General features: G+C 47.9%; 1 protein-coding gene across 1 annotated transcript in view; it reads left to right on the top strand.

Annotated features, from left to right (window-relative positions):
* Positions 1-16,683, top strand: part of Myom2 (myomesin 2) — a 69,567-nt gene that overhangs the window by 5,495 nt on the left and 47,389 nt on the right. The window contains exons 3-10 of the mRNA XM_032919280.1: positions 1-51; positions 3,521-3,659; positions 3,790-3,947; positions 4,780-4,872; positions 11,815-11,903; positions 11,995-12,045; positions 14,994-15,158; positions 15,304-15,465. The exon at positions 1-51 is cut by the window's left edge and continues 105 nt beyond it. Coding sequence (XP_032775171.1) covers positions 1-51; positions 3,521-3,659; positions 3,790-3,947; positions 4,780-4,872; positions 11,815-11,903; positions 11,995-12,045; positions 14,994-15,158; positions 15,304-15,465 — 908 coding nt within the window. The remainder of the gene's footprint in view (positions 52-3,520; positions 3,660-3,789; positions 3,948-4,779; positions 4,873-11,814; positions 11,904-11,994; positions 12,046-14,993; positions 15,159-15,303; positions 15,466-16,683) is intronic.

Genomic DNA, 16,683 nt, shown 5'->3' with positions numbered 1-16,683 from the left:
TGCAAAGCGGGTGAGCACATCAGAAGAGGAGGAAGTTGAAAATGAAAACAGGTAACTTCTTTGTATCCTCTGTCAGCTGCTGTGCAGGGAAACTGTGTGTGAGAGAACCTCTGTGTGTGTGTGTGTGTGTGTGTGTGTGTGGGGGTGGGGGTGCTAGCTGGGGAGGTTCAACCAAGAGAAGCCCGGCTTGCCAACAACCAACACTGAATGCTCTCCCCTCCTTCATTTACTCTTTACCATTGCTGTCAGTCCCAACACACAAAGAATTTGGATCGAATCTCCATCATTCTACTGGCCGGGGCCGAGATGTTTGTTTGGCTTATCCTCTGCACTTAGATCCCCGTTTTTCTCTAAGCTCGAGCATCAGGTGCCTCAGACCTCACACTCCACAGTTGGGTTTCCATCACAGGGCCGCTGTCCCTTGGAGCAAGGTCATCTCCAGAGGAGGTAGCCAGTGTTTAAACAGCTGTCTCTGTGAACACCGAGGGTTGTGAAGGGTCCTATAAATTGTCATATCTTAGATTTCAATGGCGTTTGGCTCACGAGGGTGCACTGTCATAGGAAAGAGAAGGACCAGCCAAAAATGTCAGTCCTAAAGTTACAAAATCCATCCAGGTGATGGTGGAACAGCTGTTGGCTGTACTTTGGTCTTTCCAGATTAACACGAGGAGGGCTGGAGGGATGGCTACATGGCTAAGACGCTTGCTGCTTTTACAGGGGACCTGAGTTTGATTCCTAGGAGGCTCACAACCACCGGGAGCTCCAGTTCCTGGGGACCCTATGCCCCTGGCTTTTCTCCTGGCACTCATGGACACAATACCCACAATAATTAAAAATAAGTCTTAACGAGGATAAAATGAGCAGTCGAATATTTCATAACCATTGTATATCTCTCCAACTGCTCCCTAACATTTCTGAAAAAGAAAAAAAAATCTCTTTAAATCAGAAGGACGCACAAGAGTCTGGTAAGCACGCTTCACTTGAATGTTGCGTAACGATGGAGTAGCCGGGCCAGTGATGAAGAACCCAAAGGACATTTCTTCTTTTCAGTTGTTTAAAAAGAGTGCTTATTCAGGGACAATGATATATTTTAGAATTGTATCATGCACTGAACTGAAAGCAAGACTCTTAGTGTTTTCAGATCCTGGTGGTTTTTTTTTTTTTTTAAAATCCAGAGATAGCAAATTCGTGTTCCTAGGAATTCTCAGCAATGTCAAAGTTAAAAGACTATTTCAAGCATGCATCTAGTAATTCTCACACTACTCTTTGGTTAGTTACAAACGTGTTTCTAAAGAATAAAATGCACCAACAGTTCTTACAAGGAACTACATCCTATGGGAATATTCAAGCAACGAAATTGTAATTTAGAATTCACGTCTTGCATTAAGATAATGGCTCATCATGCAAAAGCATGTGGACGCTGCCCACTCAAGGACCTACTAGAAATGTCTTGTAACTAAAGAGTTCCTTCAAAGGAAAGGCATGAAGCATGCTATATGTAGGGATTATACATATGAAATTTATTCATCCTTCTTTAAGAAACAACAAATTAGCTTGTAAATGCCTTAGGCATATTGTACCCGCAAACTGTGTAAACGTTATTGTAAACTGAGGCTTCTGGTGTTAAAGAATGACTTCCAGACGTAAGCTCTGTGGGCTGGGGGGGTGCAGCTCAGTTCGCATGCACAGCGTTCTGGACACCATCCATGATCCCACATACACAGATCTGGGTGCATGGCTGTAACCTCAGTAACTAAGTAGAGGCAAGAGGATCAGAAGTGTAGGTCATCGTTGGCTACTTAGTGAGTTCAAGGTCAGCCTGGGCTACACGGGGCATCCAAACTATCTGGAGTTTTAAGTGCTCAGTTGTTTTGGAAAGGAATCTTCTGAATGTGTTTACGTTTGGAGACTGGACCTTGGAAATCTGGCTTGTGTCCTTACGGGTCTGAGAGCTATAGTCCAGTGTGACTTTGAGTATCCAACGCAAGCTCCCGGCCCTCAGGTCTCCACTGTAGTGTGAGGAACGTGATCATCATTAACCCGGATGCTTGGCTTGTTGCTTATGCGCCCAGGGTCAGCTGATGGAAATCCTCATGACACCTGGAGTGTTTGCTGCATTGGGTTCTCTGACTCTCGAGTCTGCTTTTCAGTCCTGACGCCTGATCCCATTTTGTTGCAGCTTTTAGCCAACCATGGAGGTCAGTCCTCTTTGTGGGTGTAGGCGTGGGGTTGACTAGCCCTGAACTGACCCCACTGGCCTGTTACTCTTATTACTCATGTAGGAATCTTTCCATTGTCAGACCTATTCATTCATTCATTTATTTATAAAAGTGGATGTTTTTCCATTAATTAATTTATTCTTAGTTATTCAATTACATCCCAATCACTGCCCCCTCCCATCTTCTCTTCATGCAGTCCCTCTAGCTATATCCCCCTTCTCTTCTCCTCTGAGAGGTGGGGGTCCTCTGAGAGGTTCCACCCAGCAGCTGACTGAAACAGATGCAGAGCCCCTCAGCCAAACATTGGGTGGAACTTGGGGAGTCTTATGGAAGAGTTGGGAGGATTGAGGGCCCTCAAGGAGATAGGAACTCCATAGAAGACCAACAGAGTCAACTAACCAGGGCTTCCAGAGACTGAACCACCAAACAAAGAGCATACACGGGCTGGACCCAGCCCCCCATTCCCACCCCAGGTGTAGCAGATGTACAGCTTGGTCTTCATGTGGGTCCCCCAACAATTGGAGTGGGGCTGTCCCTAAAGCAGTGGCCTGTCTGTGAACTCAGTGCCCCTAACTGGGCTGCCTTTGTCTGGCCTCAGTGGGAGAGGATGAGCCTAGTCCTGTGAGACTTGACGTCCCACGTCAGATCTTGAGGTCACTTCTTCCTTTGAGAGTAGACTGGGCTAGTCTTCCTAGGAGTGATTCCAGGGTTCAGGGTGATGATGCCACTGCATTGCAGGGTATCGGGGAGGATGAATGGTGCCCTGCTGAGCACTGACGGGAGCCCAGGATCGTTCATTGTATGATCCCACTCTCACCAGTCCTAAGTGTTAGCACCAGTGCTTACCAGTCCTGTAGACACCAGTCCAGTCTTGTATATATTGGTCCTTGGCTTTGACAGGAAGGGATGGCTCTGATCCCCCAGATGTAAGACTGGTGTGTCACTGTGATCCCTCAACCTCTAATGCAAGGATCCTTTCCAGTGCCCCACACGCGCCTGCTCCTGAAGGACTCTAAGGAGCGCCCAAGTATTTTAGTCCTGTCTCTCATGCCAAAGAGAGCAAGGGACATACATTGTGTATAGCTATATTAACAGACCACACTCTGCTGTTCTTTATAACTTTCTGTGTGGACTAGCACACGCCGAAAAGAAAGAGGCAAGCATAAGCAGAAAAAGTTGTTTGCTTTCCCCCGTCATCTTCTTTTATCCCTTAACACTGAGGGATGGATACGCAGAGAAGATCCTTCTAGTCTGTCCGTGCCACTTGTCCTGTGACCAATGGAGCTTCTTGGTTCTCTTAGGTACCGGTCTCTAGCAGCTTCTTACGGAGAAGCCAAGAGACAGCGTTTCCTCAGCGAGCTGGCCCAGCTGGAGGAGAACGTACAATTGGCACGGACACAGGCTCGGAACAAGCTGGACAAGTACTTCCTGGAGCAGACGGTAGGAGGACCTGCAAGCTCTTCGGGGTGTATAGAAGGAGAGTTTGTCTGCATGCAAATGGTCTAGCCCTTCTCCAATAGTGGGCTTCTCCTGCCACACCCTCTCTGACCACCCTCCCTTCTGCCCGTAGGTGGCAGACAATCTGGCTTTGGAGAGAAGCTCATTTGAAGACCGGCTGAGCAGGGCCCCTGAGATCCTGGTGAGGTTAAGGTCCCACACTATCTGGGAGCGGATGTCTGTGAGGCTCTGTTTCACTGTACAAGGATTCCCCACTCCTGTGGTGCAATGGTGAGAGACAGCATGGAGGATGCTTTCCTTCAGGAGCTATGCGCATGGGAGGAGAGCATGCCTTTGAGCCTGTTGTATAGACCCACGCAAGTCCATGTGGGGGAAAGCATGCACAGCATTCAAAATGCCTGTCTAATTAATGCTCTGCCATTCAGATTTTAGGGACATTGACTGCTCTTTCAGAACATCTTGTGGAAGAGTTTTGCTCCCTGACTAGACATTTATGTCTGTTGCCTTGGCCATCATCTGTGCACTGGCTTCGCTGCTGACTTCATGCACAGAGTCCTTGTATCTGCTGTATTTATAGGAGGGCTCGTGCAGGGAAGGAAATTCTGTGCCCTGGCTCTCTCAGGGGAGGAGTCTGGCCACCTTGTAGCGCAGCCCATCCATGGCATTAGGAGGCAAGGAGGGATACCAAGGTTTGCCCAGCTGTAGTACAGCCTGTGGGTGACTGAGCTCTGCTTTACAGGCTGGGGGGAAGGGGCTTGGAGCTTCCAAAACTAAGGATTCATGTACTCTATGATATTTTCCTCATAGGCTCCACAACTACAATGTAGCCTGTTAGACCAGGCTGGGACCTGGCTAGCATTAGCTACATTTCTTTCTAAATGGAACAATAACTTCTGAGTTCACAAGATATGTGGGTTCAAGTAGATATGTCTGTTTGGATGGCACAACTCCTGCCTCCTGTGGAAGGGCTAGCTAGATCAGAGCGCCTTGTCCTAGTGGGCGGGGAAAGAGGAACTGACGTTTCTTAGAGCGCAAAGGAGCCTGGGACAAAACTGCAAAAGCATATCTGCCTGTATACTGAATGAATGCTTCCCTCCACCAGGTACAAAGACGGCAGTCTGATCTGCCAGGCAGGGGAGCCAGGCAAGTACCGGATTGAGAGCAGGTACGGAGTGCACACTCTGGAGATCAACAGGTGAGGATAACAGTCAGTGTGTGTCAGGGCCGCATGCTATAACCATGTACAAACTTAAAGCAGAAGCCGGCTGGGAGCGGTGGTAAAACCCTGATCCCTATACTCGGGAGGTCAAGACAGAGAAATCAGGATGTCTGGGCCAGCTTGATTGACAGGGGTGACGGGAAGAGTCACAGGATGGCACACACAGGCTACACTCAGACACACAGACACACACAGACAGACTCATTCTTCCTGTATTTTTGCCTAGATGTTTGCTTAGAATGAAAAGTTTTCTTCTTCACTAAAATATTTTAATACTGTATTGGGTTTTGTAGAAGATGAAATGATTCTGATGTTTGTTCCCCATGGCACGGTAGATTCATTCATTCCAAGACAGACAGTGGAGAAGTATGTTCAGCCCCTAGCAGATCTGGAGCAGGGCACCAGAGCCAAGAAGAGGGTGTGGTCCATGGATGGAAAGCCAAAGCAGGAAGCTTCCGGGGGAGGGATAGTAGATAAGCACACCCAGCAGGATTCTATTAATTCATTCATTCATTCATTCATTCATTCACTATTCATTTATTCATTACATCCCAATTGCAGCCCCCACATCTTTTCCTCCCAGTCCTCCCCCATTACCGACTTCTAAGAGAATGAGAAGCCCCTGCTGCCTCCTCCTCCCCTCACCCCCAACACCCCCGACCCCATCCAGTGGGTACCACTCTGCCTTGGGATATCAAGTTGCAGCAGGAGGCTGGGGTGACCAGCCATTCACTGATGGAAATGGATAAGGGGCTCCATTAAAAATGGAGGAAGGAGCCACATGACTGGGCTGTGTACTTGAGGCCCTGCCCCAACAGAAACCTGCTTTGACTGGAAGCCTTCTGTCAGGGCCTGACCCTGCAGCTGAGGTAGATTTTTCTTTCCGTTTCTCAGCTTTTCTTCCTCTTCCTATGTGCTTCCTTGTGACTCTTGCTTCTCTGTGGGGCAGACTGCCTCTTCCCTGAGATCATTTTGGTGGCCTGAGGACAGTGTAGTGCTGTCCCTGAGCCACGCAGGACTGTGGGCCCCTCCCTTCCCTGTGTAAGAGCCACACCTCCACAGCTGTCCAGTCCCTGCTAAGCTGGAAGCCCCGCCCCCCTGATAAGCGCAGACTCCTAGCCCCATAGTTGATTGGTTTCTTCTGTGGTTCATTGAAAGCCAAATGAGTGCAAGGTGCTGTTCTAGGTGATGTGGTACGGAGGTGGCCACCAAAACTGGACTTGCTCTCTGGCATCCAGGAGGTGTCCTGTATTGACGATAGCTGAATAACAGGCAGACGAGGGGAGAACTAGGTCTAGGGTGGCAGGTCATGGATAATGGGGACCGGGGGCAACTTTCTCGGGTGGAGTTTCCAAGGTGAAAGGGTAGTGGGTAGGATCTGGGTGTCTGAGTGAAGAATCTCCAACAGTCTCTTGAAGTGCACAGGTGCTGGGGCTGAAAGGGGAAGGAGAAATGGTGACTAGAGATAGGACTGTAGCCCAGGGAGCCTGCAGAACAGGGAGGATGCTAGCTAGCTTGGCTGAAGCTAAAAGGGGTCTTAGAAGCTGAGGTGAACAGACAGGATCCCCATGGGAGGGCCCCAAGGCGACCAGTATCAAGCTCACGCTGAAACTCAAGAATAAGGAACCATATGTGGAGTAGCGAATGAGAGGGAACTGGAAGACTTCGGGTAGTCACGTGTCCCTGGTGGAAGCATACAGCTCAGGGAGAAGTCAGTTGGGTGGGCGGTCTCCAGAGCACAGGCACTCTGTGGACAGCAGCTCTTCCCTTGACATCCAAGGGTCAGTGGGCAGTAATCCTGTGCCAGTTTTCTCGGGGACAACACTGATGTCAGCTTATCTGGTCCCTGGGGTAGGTGCTGTCTGACCGGCAGGCCTGGGTAGGTTGGATTTGAATGAGCATGAAAATAGTCACACCCTGACCCAATGTTGGCACTATTCAGACTTTACATCCAGAATAACATTGGCTTTAAACAGTGACGGAAACACCCAGAATGAACTAAGCTAATCGGCCCTGGAAGGCCATGATGGAATGATCCAGAAACCCAGGTCTCTTGACTTACACTTGCCAAGACCAACAGATCTCTTCGTTTTCTTCCTCTCTCTCCTGGGACGCCCTTAGCAGAACAAGGGAATTGCATATTCTCCAGGAAAAGAGCGTTAGGAAACCCCACAAATTATAGCCCAGCTCAGCTGTTCTTTCCAAAGTGCTGAGCTACAGATCATCTGATCTGGGGTGTGTCCGCGCTGTGGAATGCCTTGTCCTCCTCTCTAGCTGGCTGTGGAATGAGCTTTTCCTTGTATTCTGAGGTGACATTTACTCCTACGGATACACTCCAGCTCCTGCAGCTGAATCCTGAAGTCACTTAACAACTCCTTGGTACTGTTTGAACTTGAACTTGCAGCCTGCACCATGGTACAAATACTCACACATTTTCATCTGGCTGCTGTAAAGAGATCCTCCTTCTCCCCCCTCCCCTTTCCCACAAAGGATTTTTTTCCCTCTGATTGTGAGAAGCATTTAGAACAGCTCCTTTCATTTCTTGTTTGCAGCGTGGCCACCACCACCATCTGCTCTTGCAGAATGCTTTCGTGACTCAACTTTTCTTAAGCTCCTTTCTGACTTTGGTATGGAAAGTCTGATGAGTTAAACCCCGAGTCAGATTTCTACTTACTGTCTACCACCAATGAGGAAATCACTTACGATGCTGCCCGCCCATCTTTAGAAAAGATAAAATTTCATTAATTCTCAAAGGAAGCCCTGTTGAGGCGGGTTTTTTTTTTTTTTTTTTTTTTGTTTTGTTTTTACACTGAGACTTTGAGAGGCAAATGTGCCCCCATGGAAGTAAAATTGAGACCAAAAAAAAATCCTTCTATTCTGGGAACCCATCCCAACAGAAAGTAAAACCTCTCAAGTTCTCTCAGCATGAAGCAAAGGCTAGATTTAGAATCTGGGTTTGCTGAACACTCCCTGTGAGGCCCCGAGGAGCAGAAGGGAACGGAAGGTCCACCTGGGACACGCTGAGGATGAGGTCAGAGTTCACCAAGTTAAGCCTTCGGTGAAGTCAGAGTTTGGTGCAGTTCCCAGAATCATTCAGACGTCCTCTCTGCCTCCCGTTCTACCCCTGCCCTAGGCACCCTGTTTCCTACAATTCTACCACACCCAGCGGTAGAACATTACAGTGTTCACTTCTGTGCATGCATGGGTATTCACTGTGTACACGTATACCACTGTTCCAATGTTTTGTGTACGACAAAACACCCAGGAGCACAACGGACAAGACAAAGCAAGATCCTAGAAGCTCTAACCTGCACCCTGCCCACCCGGCACTCACCTGGAAGCGCCCAGTTCTAGACAACAGGTGTCATAAACCAAGGGGGTCTCATCTTTTGGCAGGTCATGGCTTTGCTTACTGATGGAAAGGAAGCTGTGGTCCATGCCGTCTGAGCTTGCTTTCCTAGGCACAGGTGCACACTGTGGCTCAGCTCCAGAGGAGGAAGCATCTCTCCCCTCAGACAGACGCTCTCCTAACTCCTGCCATTGTGCCCTTGCTCAGGGATAGAAGTGCTAATGGGTGAACAGAGGAGCTAATCAGCGCTAATGCGTTAGGTGGCGCTGTCCCATCTTCATGCCCCAGCATGAAGGGCAAGCTGGGAGTTGAGGAGAGGCTGCTGGTGACCACTTCAACCTTTTGTTCCTGTCACCAGTGGTCCACTTGATGACAAGCTTTGTCTCTTCTGTGCCCTATCAGCTCCTCCTTACTCAGGAACACCTCAGAGGGTTTGGAAGCCCCCGTTGCTTGCAGGAGTTCTGGGGAAGAAAGGCAGCTTTGTGCAGGGGAGCAGGGACGCTCTCCCAACTTTAGGTGCAGGGATGGAGCCAATGAACCTTAAGTGATGATGATAGCTCATACTCGTTTATAAAACTTTGAGACTTTTTCAAATACGTTGTCACGATCATCAAAGTCACCCTTATAAAGCACTTTAGGAATTTACAAATACAGATTCCTTTGGAGAGAGGGATAACGTTGAGAGATGAGGATTGAGAGCTGACTCGAGGCAGTGCAGGGTACCAACGTGCCACGCTGTACTATTACAGCCTCGGCGACCATGTTTTCTGTGCTCGTTCATATTGACCAGTATTGAGAATGACCCTGACTTGCCAGGAGGAAAGCAGTTATAAACAGAAACAAGATTTTACCTAGAACTCAAAGGACATCCCCCAATTAAACAGAGCTGGTCTAAGCTTGACCGAGGCCTAGGCACAGACAGATGACGTACTATATAAATCGTACCGTACAGAGTTCTCAGCACTGTCCTAAGCTGTGCAAGCAGGACGTGCCATGGCCGAGCACAGGCATTTACTATGGGTTTAGACGTAGATGAAATTCGCAGCGTGAGCAATGAAACTTGGTTTGGAAACCACCATATTAACAGGAAGGACTCTTGACGGAACTGGAGATGGTGCGATCTACGCTGTTGACCAGACACCCAGGTACCGTCTATGTCCACACGCCTCTGAGGACTCTCCCTGGCTCAGGTGTTAATCCTCTTTTCAGCTCTCAGGACGGGGTGATCTCCAGGGCCAAGGGCAGTCTTTTTTTCCCCTCTGGGATCCTCCTGGAAGTCCTGCCCAAGTTTCCCCATGAACTCTGCTCTCTGCTGGGTGGTTGCTGTGGGTGTCCTGTTCCTACTTCCAAGCTTCCTCTGTGCCACCTTTTAGCCCCTGTTAGGCTCAGTTGGTCACTGCAGGAGACTGCCTCTTTCCATTAGCTTCCCAGGACCTCCAGCCATGCCCGTGGTCAGAAAGCTGTCATTTTCCCCATTGGCTGTGCTATTGCTAGCAGAGGTGGGTGTCAGTGAGGCGAGCATCCACAATCCAATGAGGAACTTTCTGCTGTACCTTACACTGTTCTTTTGCACTGATGTAGAAGTGTCTGCAGAATTTCAAACTGCATAGCTGACCCAGATCAGGTCAGCACTGCCCTGGGCTGATGGGTGGCAGCTGGCAGTCATTCCTCCCAGGTGAACGGAACACTATGTGCTGTTGTGAGTGTCCAGATGGACGGGGCTGGGTTGATTTCTGCAGGCAGTGGCATTGAAAGGGGGCCAGACGTCACGTCTGACATAGCAAAAGTGAGTTGAACTCCCGAGAGAAAAGAAAGGAGTTGGCAGGCGGTATGGGTGTCCGAAAATTCTCTCCCCTTTCCTAGAGATATTAAATTCTTTGGTCAAAGAAAATATTGGCAGCTTCAAAAGCTGTATCGAAGAGAGTTAGATGACCAAGAACGGGGCTTTCTTTGTTCCTGGGAATGCTGGCTTAATTTACTTTAAAGTAAATTAAGGAAAGACTTGGGTAAAGTTTTCCTTTCTCAAAAGTGAACTTGTACTATTCCCCCCCCCCCATTTTGGAGGGAAACAGCAGCAGGAATGTGACCTTCAGAGCCATGGGGATCTTGTTTTCCAATCTCTGCAAGCGCCAAATTCTAGGATCCGAGACAATGTTATCCAAGACAGTGGCTAAGGGTTGTGGTATTGGAAATATGGCTCAGACAATAGAGTGCTGGCAAGTGTGAAGACCTGAGTTTGATTTCCAGAATCTACATGAAAGAGTGGGCACGTGCTCAGAATCCCAGTGCTGGTGAGGCACGGCCATGTGGAAACCTCAGGCTTTCTGGTCTACCTAGCCTAGTTTAATCCTAAGCTCTAGGACAACGAGAAACCGTGTCTCAAAAATCAAAAGTAGGTAGCTAAAGGATGGATTCCGGAGGATGACCTCTGGCTCTCGTATGCATGTACACATGTGTATCTATATGTACATAAGGGTGAGCACATGTATGCACACACAGGAGAGAAAGTGAGAGCAAGAACCCCTGCCCTCACCGCCTCCCACCCCCCATCCCCAACAAGGACCCAACAGAGAACTTGGCATAAATCAGACTACAGAAAGCTGCCTGCTTCTCTTTTGTCAGATGAAGCGGGAAGTCGAAAGGGTGTGAGTTCACAAGCACAGAAGTGACCTCACTTCTGAAGAATGGGCGTGGGAGACAGGAACTCTGCACTCAGAGAGTTCAGGACCTTGCCATTTTAAGGTCATGGTCTTCCTGGGACAGACACATATGCATATCTTAGGTGGGGTTGAGCCTTAGTGTTTTAATGATGCCTGTGTGGGTCATTCCAGTCTGGAGATTATATACCATTTGCAATTCTCAACATCAGCTACTGGCTTGGAAGTCCTTCTGGGGGATGAGGTGGGGTTCTGGATCTGCTTAACTTGACCAGTAGGGTGCTCCATGCTTAGGAAGGCTCATGAGTTTCTGCTCAGATCTTAAACACAAGGGGTTCCAATGAGCTCTCAGCAGCGGGTTGTTGCTGTGATATCAGAAGCATTTAGAACATGGCAGTGACGGGCACAGTCTCAAGACATCATAGAAGTCAGAACCAATTGCCACCTTCTGGGACACCTTGAGTCAGGGAGAGATCAATCCGCCCCAGGCAGGAAACTTCTCTTTCTAGAACAGTGGCAGGACTCTCCTAAACATGGGTTTTTATCGTCCCAGCAGGAAGGGTTCTTCTGTGGCCCAAGGTCCCAGAAGCTTCCCAGTGACCCAGTAAAACAACAGGCTAGGCTGAAAAACAAGGTCAGGCAGACCAGCGATTTCTCCTTGAGAGGGAAATAAACAATTCCTGGAAGCACTTCTACCCGTCCTTTCTGAGAGTGCAGGTTTGGCATAGGCTGGGGTCAGGCGTTCATTAGTATCTATAATTAATACTATGCCCTGCCCTGCGTTCCAAGGTAGAGCTGGCGTTGTTTTCTAATAAATCACAAGTGATGGGTTCGCTTTCTAGGAATGCTTTGTTCAAGTTCAGGATGTCGACTGTGTCAGAGCCTCTCACAAATGTGCTTTCTCTCCCCAAGGGCCGACTTTGAGGACACAGCGACCTATTCAGCAGTAGCAACAAATCCCCATGGACAAGTGTCTACCAATGCTGCGGTGGTGGTGAGAAGTGCGTTCCTGCTGTCTGCCCCCGGGTAGGGGAAAGCCTTTGTCTTTGCCTGTCTCTTTCTGCACCACATTTACCCAATTTACCCCCACAGGGTACCGAGGAGATGAGGAGCCCTACCACTCAGTAGGACTCCCAATTGGATGTAAGTACACCTGGGTGTCTTTGTCTCAAAAGATGTTTAGTGACATAGCAGGGAGGTGAGAAGTGTTTTTTGTTTTTTTTTTTCAGAGTAAAATCTTCGTTAAACTTTCTAATACCTTTCTGGGTTTCCCTCAGCCAGGGTTAGTGTGTGACTATTTTTCTCTGCTCGAAAGCTGATGCTTTTAGACACAGCCAAAACCATCATCTGTAGAGTGAATATATCTGAATTGGAAAAAGAAATGAACAGAAATTCCTAAGCAGATTTATGGTGGCACCATAGCTCATGCATGGGGATGCTACATGCTCCTGAAAGTCCCTAGGCCATTCACACAGAGCAGTTACTGAGACCTAAACAGGACACAAAGCCAGGGTATGCTGAGAATGGCACACGCTGCCTCAGAGCCCAGCAAAACTCTTCCTCATGAGTGGTACTCTGAAGCATGTGGCCCCTTGCTCTGTTGTCAATGGCAACACCGATCTGCTTGCCTTTAAACACTGTGTACCTATTGTAGCACTAGGAAAATGTTAGCGATTCCCCCCAAAACTGACAGGAGCTAATCTGATGCAATCACAGTAGGGCCTTTTTATTTGAGCTAGCTAGGGGCCACCAAGCACACTGTCATGTAGGATGGTTTTGCTGGGGGGGGGGTCCCGCAAGGCTTTATAGAAAGCTACAAGCGGTGTGTGTGTGTGTGTGTGTGTGTGTGTGTGTGTGTGAAGTGTCTAATTGGAGAGCTACCATGGCCTTGAACATAATTGGTTGGTGCTAGGAGTCATATCATAAACAATTTCTGCTTCCCTCTGCATTGGTGGTTGCTAGGCAGGGGGTGTGAGTTTGTAACCTGGGGATACAGATCTGTTGGGGTAGTAACCTGGAGACACTGATCTTGTTGGGGGTATAATCTGGAGACACAGGTCTTGGGGGTGATCCTAGAGACTGGAGCTAGGCTTGGGTTTTGTTGGGGGGGGGTAACTTGGAAACTGATGCTAGGTATCCGCCTGAAAGTTTACCTGAATTCAAGCTTAGGTCGGGTTCTCTAAAATGGAGTCTGAACTTAGTGGATTCAGCCTCTCCCTATCAGCAAATAGACTCCTTAGACATAGTGACCTATGGTATCCTGTCACAAGATATGCATTTCCCTGTGACCCAGGCTGGGCTTTCCCTGGGAGGCCCAAGAGCTGTGCTGACCTGGACCAGGTGAGGAAGGCCACCAGAGAAGACCTACTTCAAACGTAGATCACATATGGTTTAAGGGCAAGGTTTAAGTTTGGCCTGTGCTTCTCCCATAATTGAATTTCCTTGTGGGCTTTGTCTTGGTCACGGTTCCATTTATACATGAGGCCTAATCACGAAGAATTTCCTGAGGTTAGATCTTTTGGCAACTACCAAATATATATTCAGTGCATGAGTTTTATTGGGTTGGGCCAACATCCAACCCTTGCCTGGTATTAAACCTCTCAGGAGCACAAGGCAGGCCAAGGTTGATACAGGGAGGTCTGTAGGTCTGGAGTCCCGAACACCTTGAATACTTGGATAGTTGAGATTGCCTTGCTGCAGGGTTTCTTTCATTAAAGTTTTATCTTTCTGAACAGAGACCTGACATATCTATGTTAGTTGCAAAATACTTTCAGATCACAGTGACAGTAGATGGTCTTGTGTTCACTACACATTTCAGCAAATGTAAATTTATCTATCTATCTATCTATCTATCTATCTATCTATCTATCTATCTATCTCTGTCAGTCTGTCCATCTATCTGTCTGTCTGTCTTTTGTCTGTCTGTTTGTCTGTCTATCTCTATCTCTATATCTATCTATCTATCTATCTATCTATCTATCTATCTATCTATCATCTATCTATCTATCTATCTATCTATCATCTATCTATCTATCATCTATCTATCTATCTATCTATCTATCTATCTATCTATCTCTGTCTGTCAGTCTGTCTGTCTGTCTGTCTGTCTGTCTGTCTATCTCTATATCTATCTATCTATCTATTTCTGTCTGTCTATCTCTATTTATCTATCTGTCTATATCTATCTATCTATCTATCTATCTCTGTCTATCTATCTATCTATCTCTCTATCTCTATCTATCTGTCTATCTATATCTATCTATCTATCTATCTATCTATCTATCTATCTATCTATCTCTACCTACATCTATCTATCTATCTATCTATCTATCTATCTATCTATCTATCTATCTATCTCTATGTATTATCAGTTTTGCACTTTTGTTCACAGGGCACAGAGTCAATCCCTGTAAATTACACACAGTTCTGCCATGATTTAGCTATCATTAAAAGACTGGAGCTATCATGGAGTTAGTAAGAACTTCCCAGCACACCACCCACCCTCCCAAGTGAAAATCACCATCTCCGTTTTGCAGATAGTTTCTGAACTTTCCCTACATGCATGCGTTTCTAAACCACACATGCCTTTTGGTTTTAAAATTTTACATTTCAGGTAAGTGGTTCACACTGGTGATCCCAATACTTGGGATGCGGAAGCAAAAGGAGTGCAAGCTGAAGGCTAGCCTGAGCTACATACTAAGACCTTGGCTCAACAAAGACTTGAGGATATAGCTCAGTGGTAGAGTACTTGCCACTTGTACACAGTGGCTGTGTACACAGCATGTGTAACCCCCTATGCCAGAGATACAACAACCGAATAAATAAAACCTATTGGTTTTCTTCTGAAGCACATACACTCCACCAGGATCATTTGCAGGGTTTATTCTGCTTCTAGTTGACATCTCCTGATCTAGCTAGTGCTCTCGCTGTGAAACGACACATGGATAAGAACAGTCCTACTGTTTACTCTAAAGAAGAAGATTCTGTAACTCCAATGGGTGTGATTTGCCCAGAGTCACTCTTTGGGCTGAGGTGGGGTAAATCCTATGCTGTAAACACCGTAAGACTGACTGTATTTCCTCCCGCCCCAGTGCCTCTCTCATCTGTGATCCCGTATACACATTTTGATGTCCAGTTTTTGGAGAAATTCGGGGTCACCTTCAGAAGAGAGGGCGAGACGGTCACACTCAAGTGTACACTATTGGTGACACCAGATCTGAAGAGGGTACAGCCGCGAGCCGAGTGGTACCGGGATGGTGAGTGTCATGGTGACTCAGGACGGGGGACATGGCTGACATGTTGTACACAGTCCAGCACTGACCTAGAACATCATCCTGGAGCCTCTGGGAGCAGATGGTGGGGAAGCACCTGAACCCATCTTGCCCTCTGATTCTGTTTCAGATGTGCTGCTGAAAGAGTCCAAGTGGACCAAGATGTTCTTCGGAGAAGGCCAGGCCTCGCTGTCCTTCAGCCACCTGAACAAGGATGATGAGGGGCTTTACACCTTGAGGATCGTGTCCCGGGGTGGAGTCAGTGACCACAGCGCTTTCATGTTTGTCAGAGGTGCCTCAGTCGGGGTTGGGAGGAGGTGGTCTAAGAAAAAGATGGGAAAAAAGCTACAAAGCAGGAGGGGACAGGGAAGAGACATAGGAAAGTGGATGGCTGCCTTGGACATGGCACACTCTCCTGACAAGAAATAGCCCCCTCCGAAGTGCAAGGCATGTCAGTCATTATGACCCCGAGTTGTGAGTAAGCAGGACCCTCAGGGTGACTGGGCTGCATGCTCAACTCATGGAGGTGCAGCGCTCCTTTAGACTCTGGTGCGACAGTCTGACCTAGGGCTAAGACCCTGCAGTTTTATCCCTGCAGACTTAATTCCTGTTTACTATGGTTGCAGTACAGCAGCACATTGCAGAGTGCCCTGGGTCTGACTGAATCCTCTGCCCTCCATCTAGCCTCCAACACAGGCTCATCCCTCATTGAGGTGCTACCCTTAATTGTGTGATGGAGAAAGAAGTTCTTGATGTTCTGGGCACAGTGCCAGGCATTAGCAATGATGGCATGCATGTAAACACTTGTCATGTACACGTATGTAGGTGTGCATAGATAAGTGTGTTCATGCATGATCTGCACAGACCATTTAAAATTCTCATGATGACATAAGTTGTTCTGTTTCCCAGCTGGAGACACCAAAGCTCAGAGAACTTGGCTATGCCTCCTCTGGAGGAACGAGGGTTAAATTTTGTTGGAGGTACAGAGAGAGAGAGAGAGAGAGAGAGAGAGAGAGAGAGAGAGAGAGAGAGAGAGAGAGAGAGAGAGAGAGGCAGAAAGAGACAGACACAGACAGACAGAGACAGACAGAGACACACACAGACAGAGACAGACACAGAGAGAGACACAGAGATAGAGACAGAGAGACAGACAGATAGACAGAGACAGATACACCCCCCCATAGAGACAGAGAGACAGGCAGACAGAGACAGAGACAGACAGAGACAGACAGAGACACAGAAAGACAGAGACAGAGAGAAAGAGACAGAAAGAGAGAGAGAGAGAGAGAGAGAGAGAGAGAGAGAGAGAGAGAGAGAGAGATCGTTCCCTCTACAAAGCCCAGTGCTCTGTGTTCCTATCTCAGTTGCTTCTGCCCTGATCCACCCAGGCTGTCCTCTGCAGGCTCCTTCCTGAGCCTGTTGGGGTGACCCTGGCTATGGCTGCTGTCCCCTGGCCACCATACTTTCTGTCTTGCATAGCCAGTCACTTTTAGCTGCCCCCTCTGTTCAT

The sequence above is a fragment of the Rattus rattus genome, chromosome 13 (genome assembly GCF_011064425.1).
Source record: "Rattus rattus isolate New Zealand chromosome 13, Rrattus_CSIRO_v1, whole genome shotgun sequence".
Taxonomy (NCBI): domain Eukaryota; kingdom Metazoa; phylum Chordata; class Mammalia; order Rodentia; family Muridae; genus Rattus; species Rattus rattus.
This window is presented reverse-complemented; position numbering and strand designations above follow the sequence as displayed.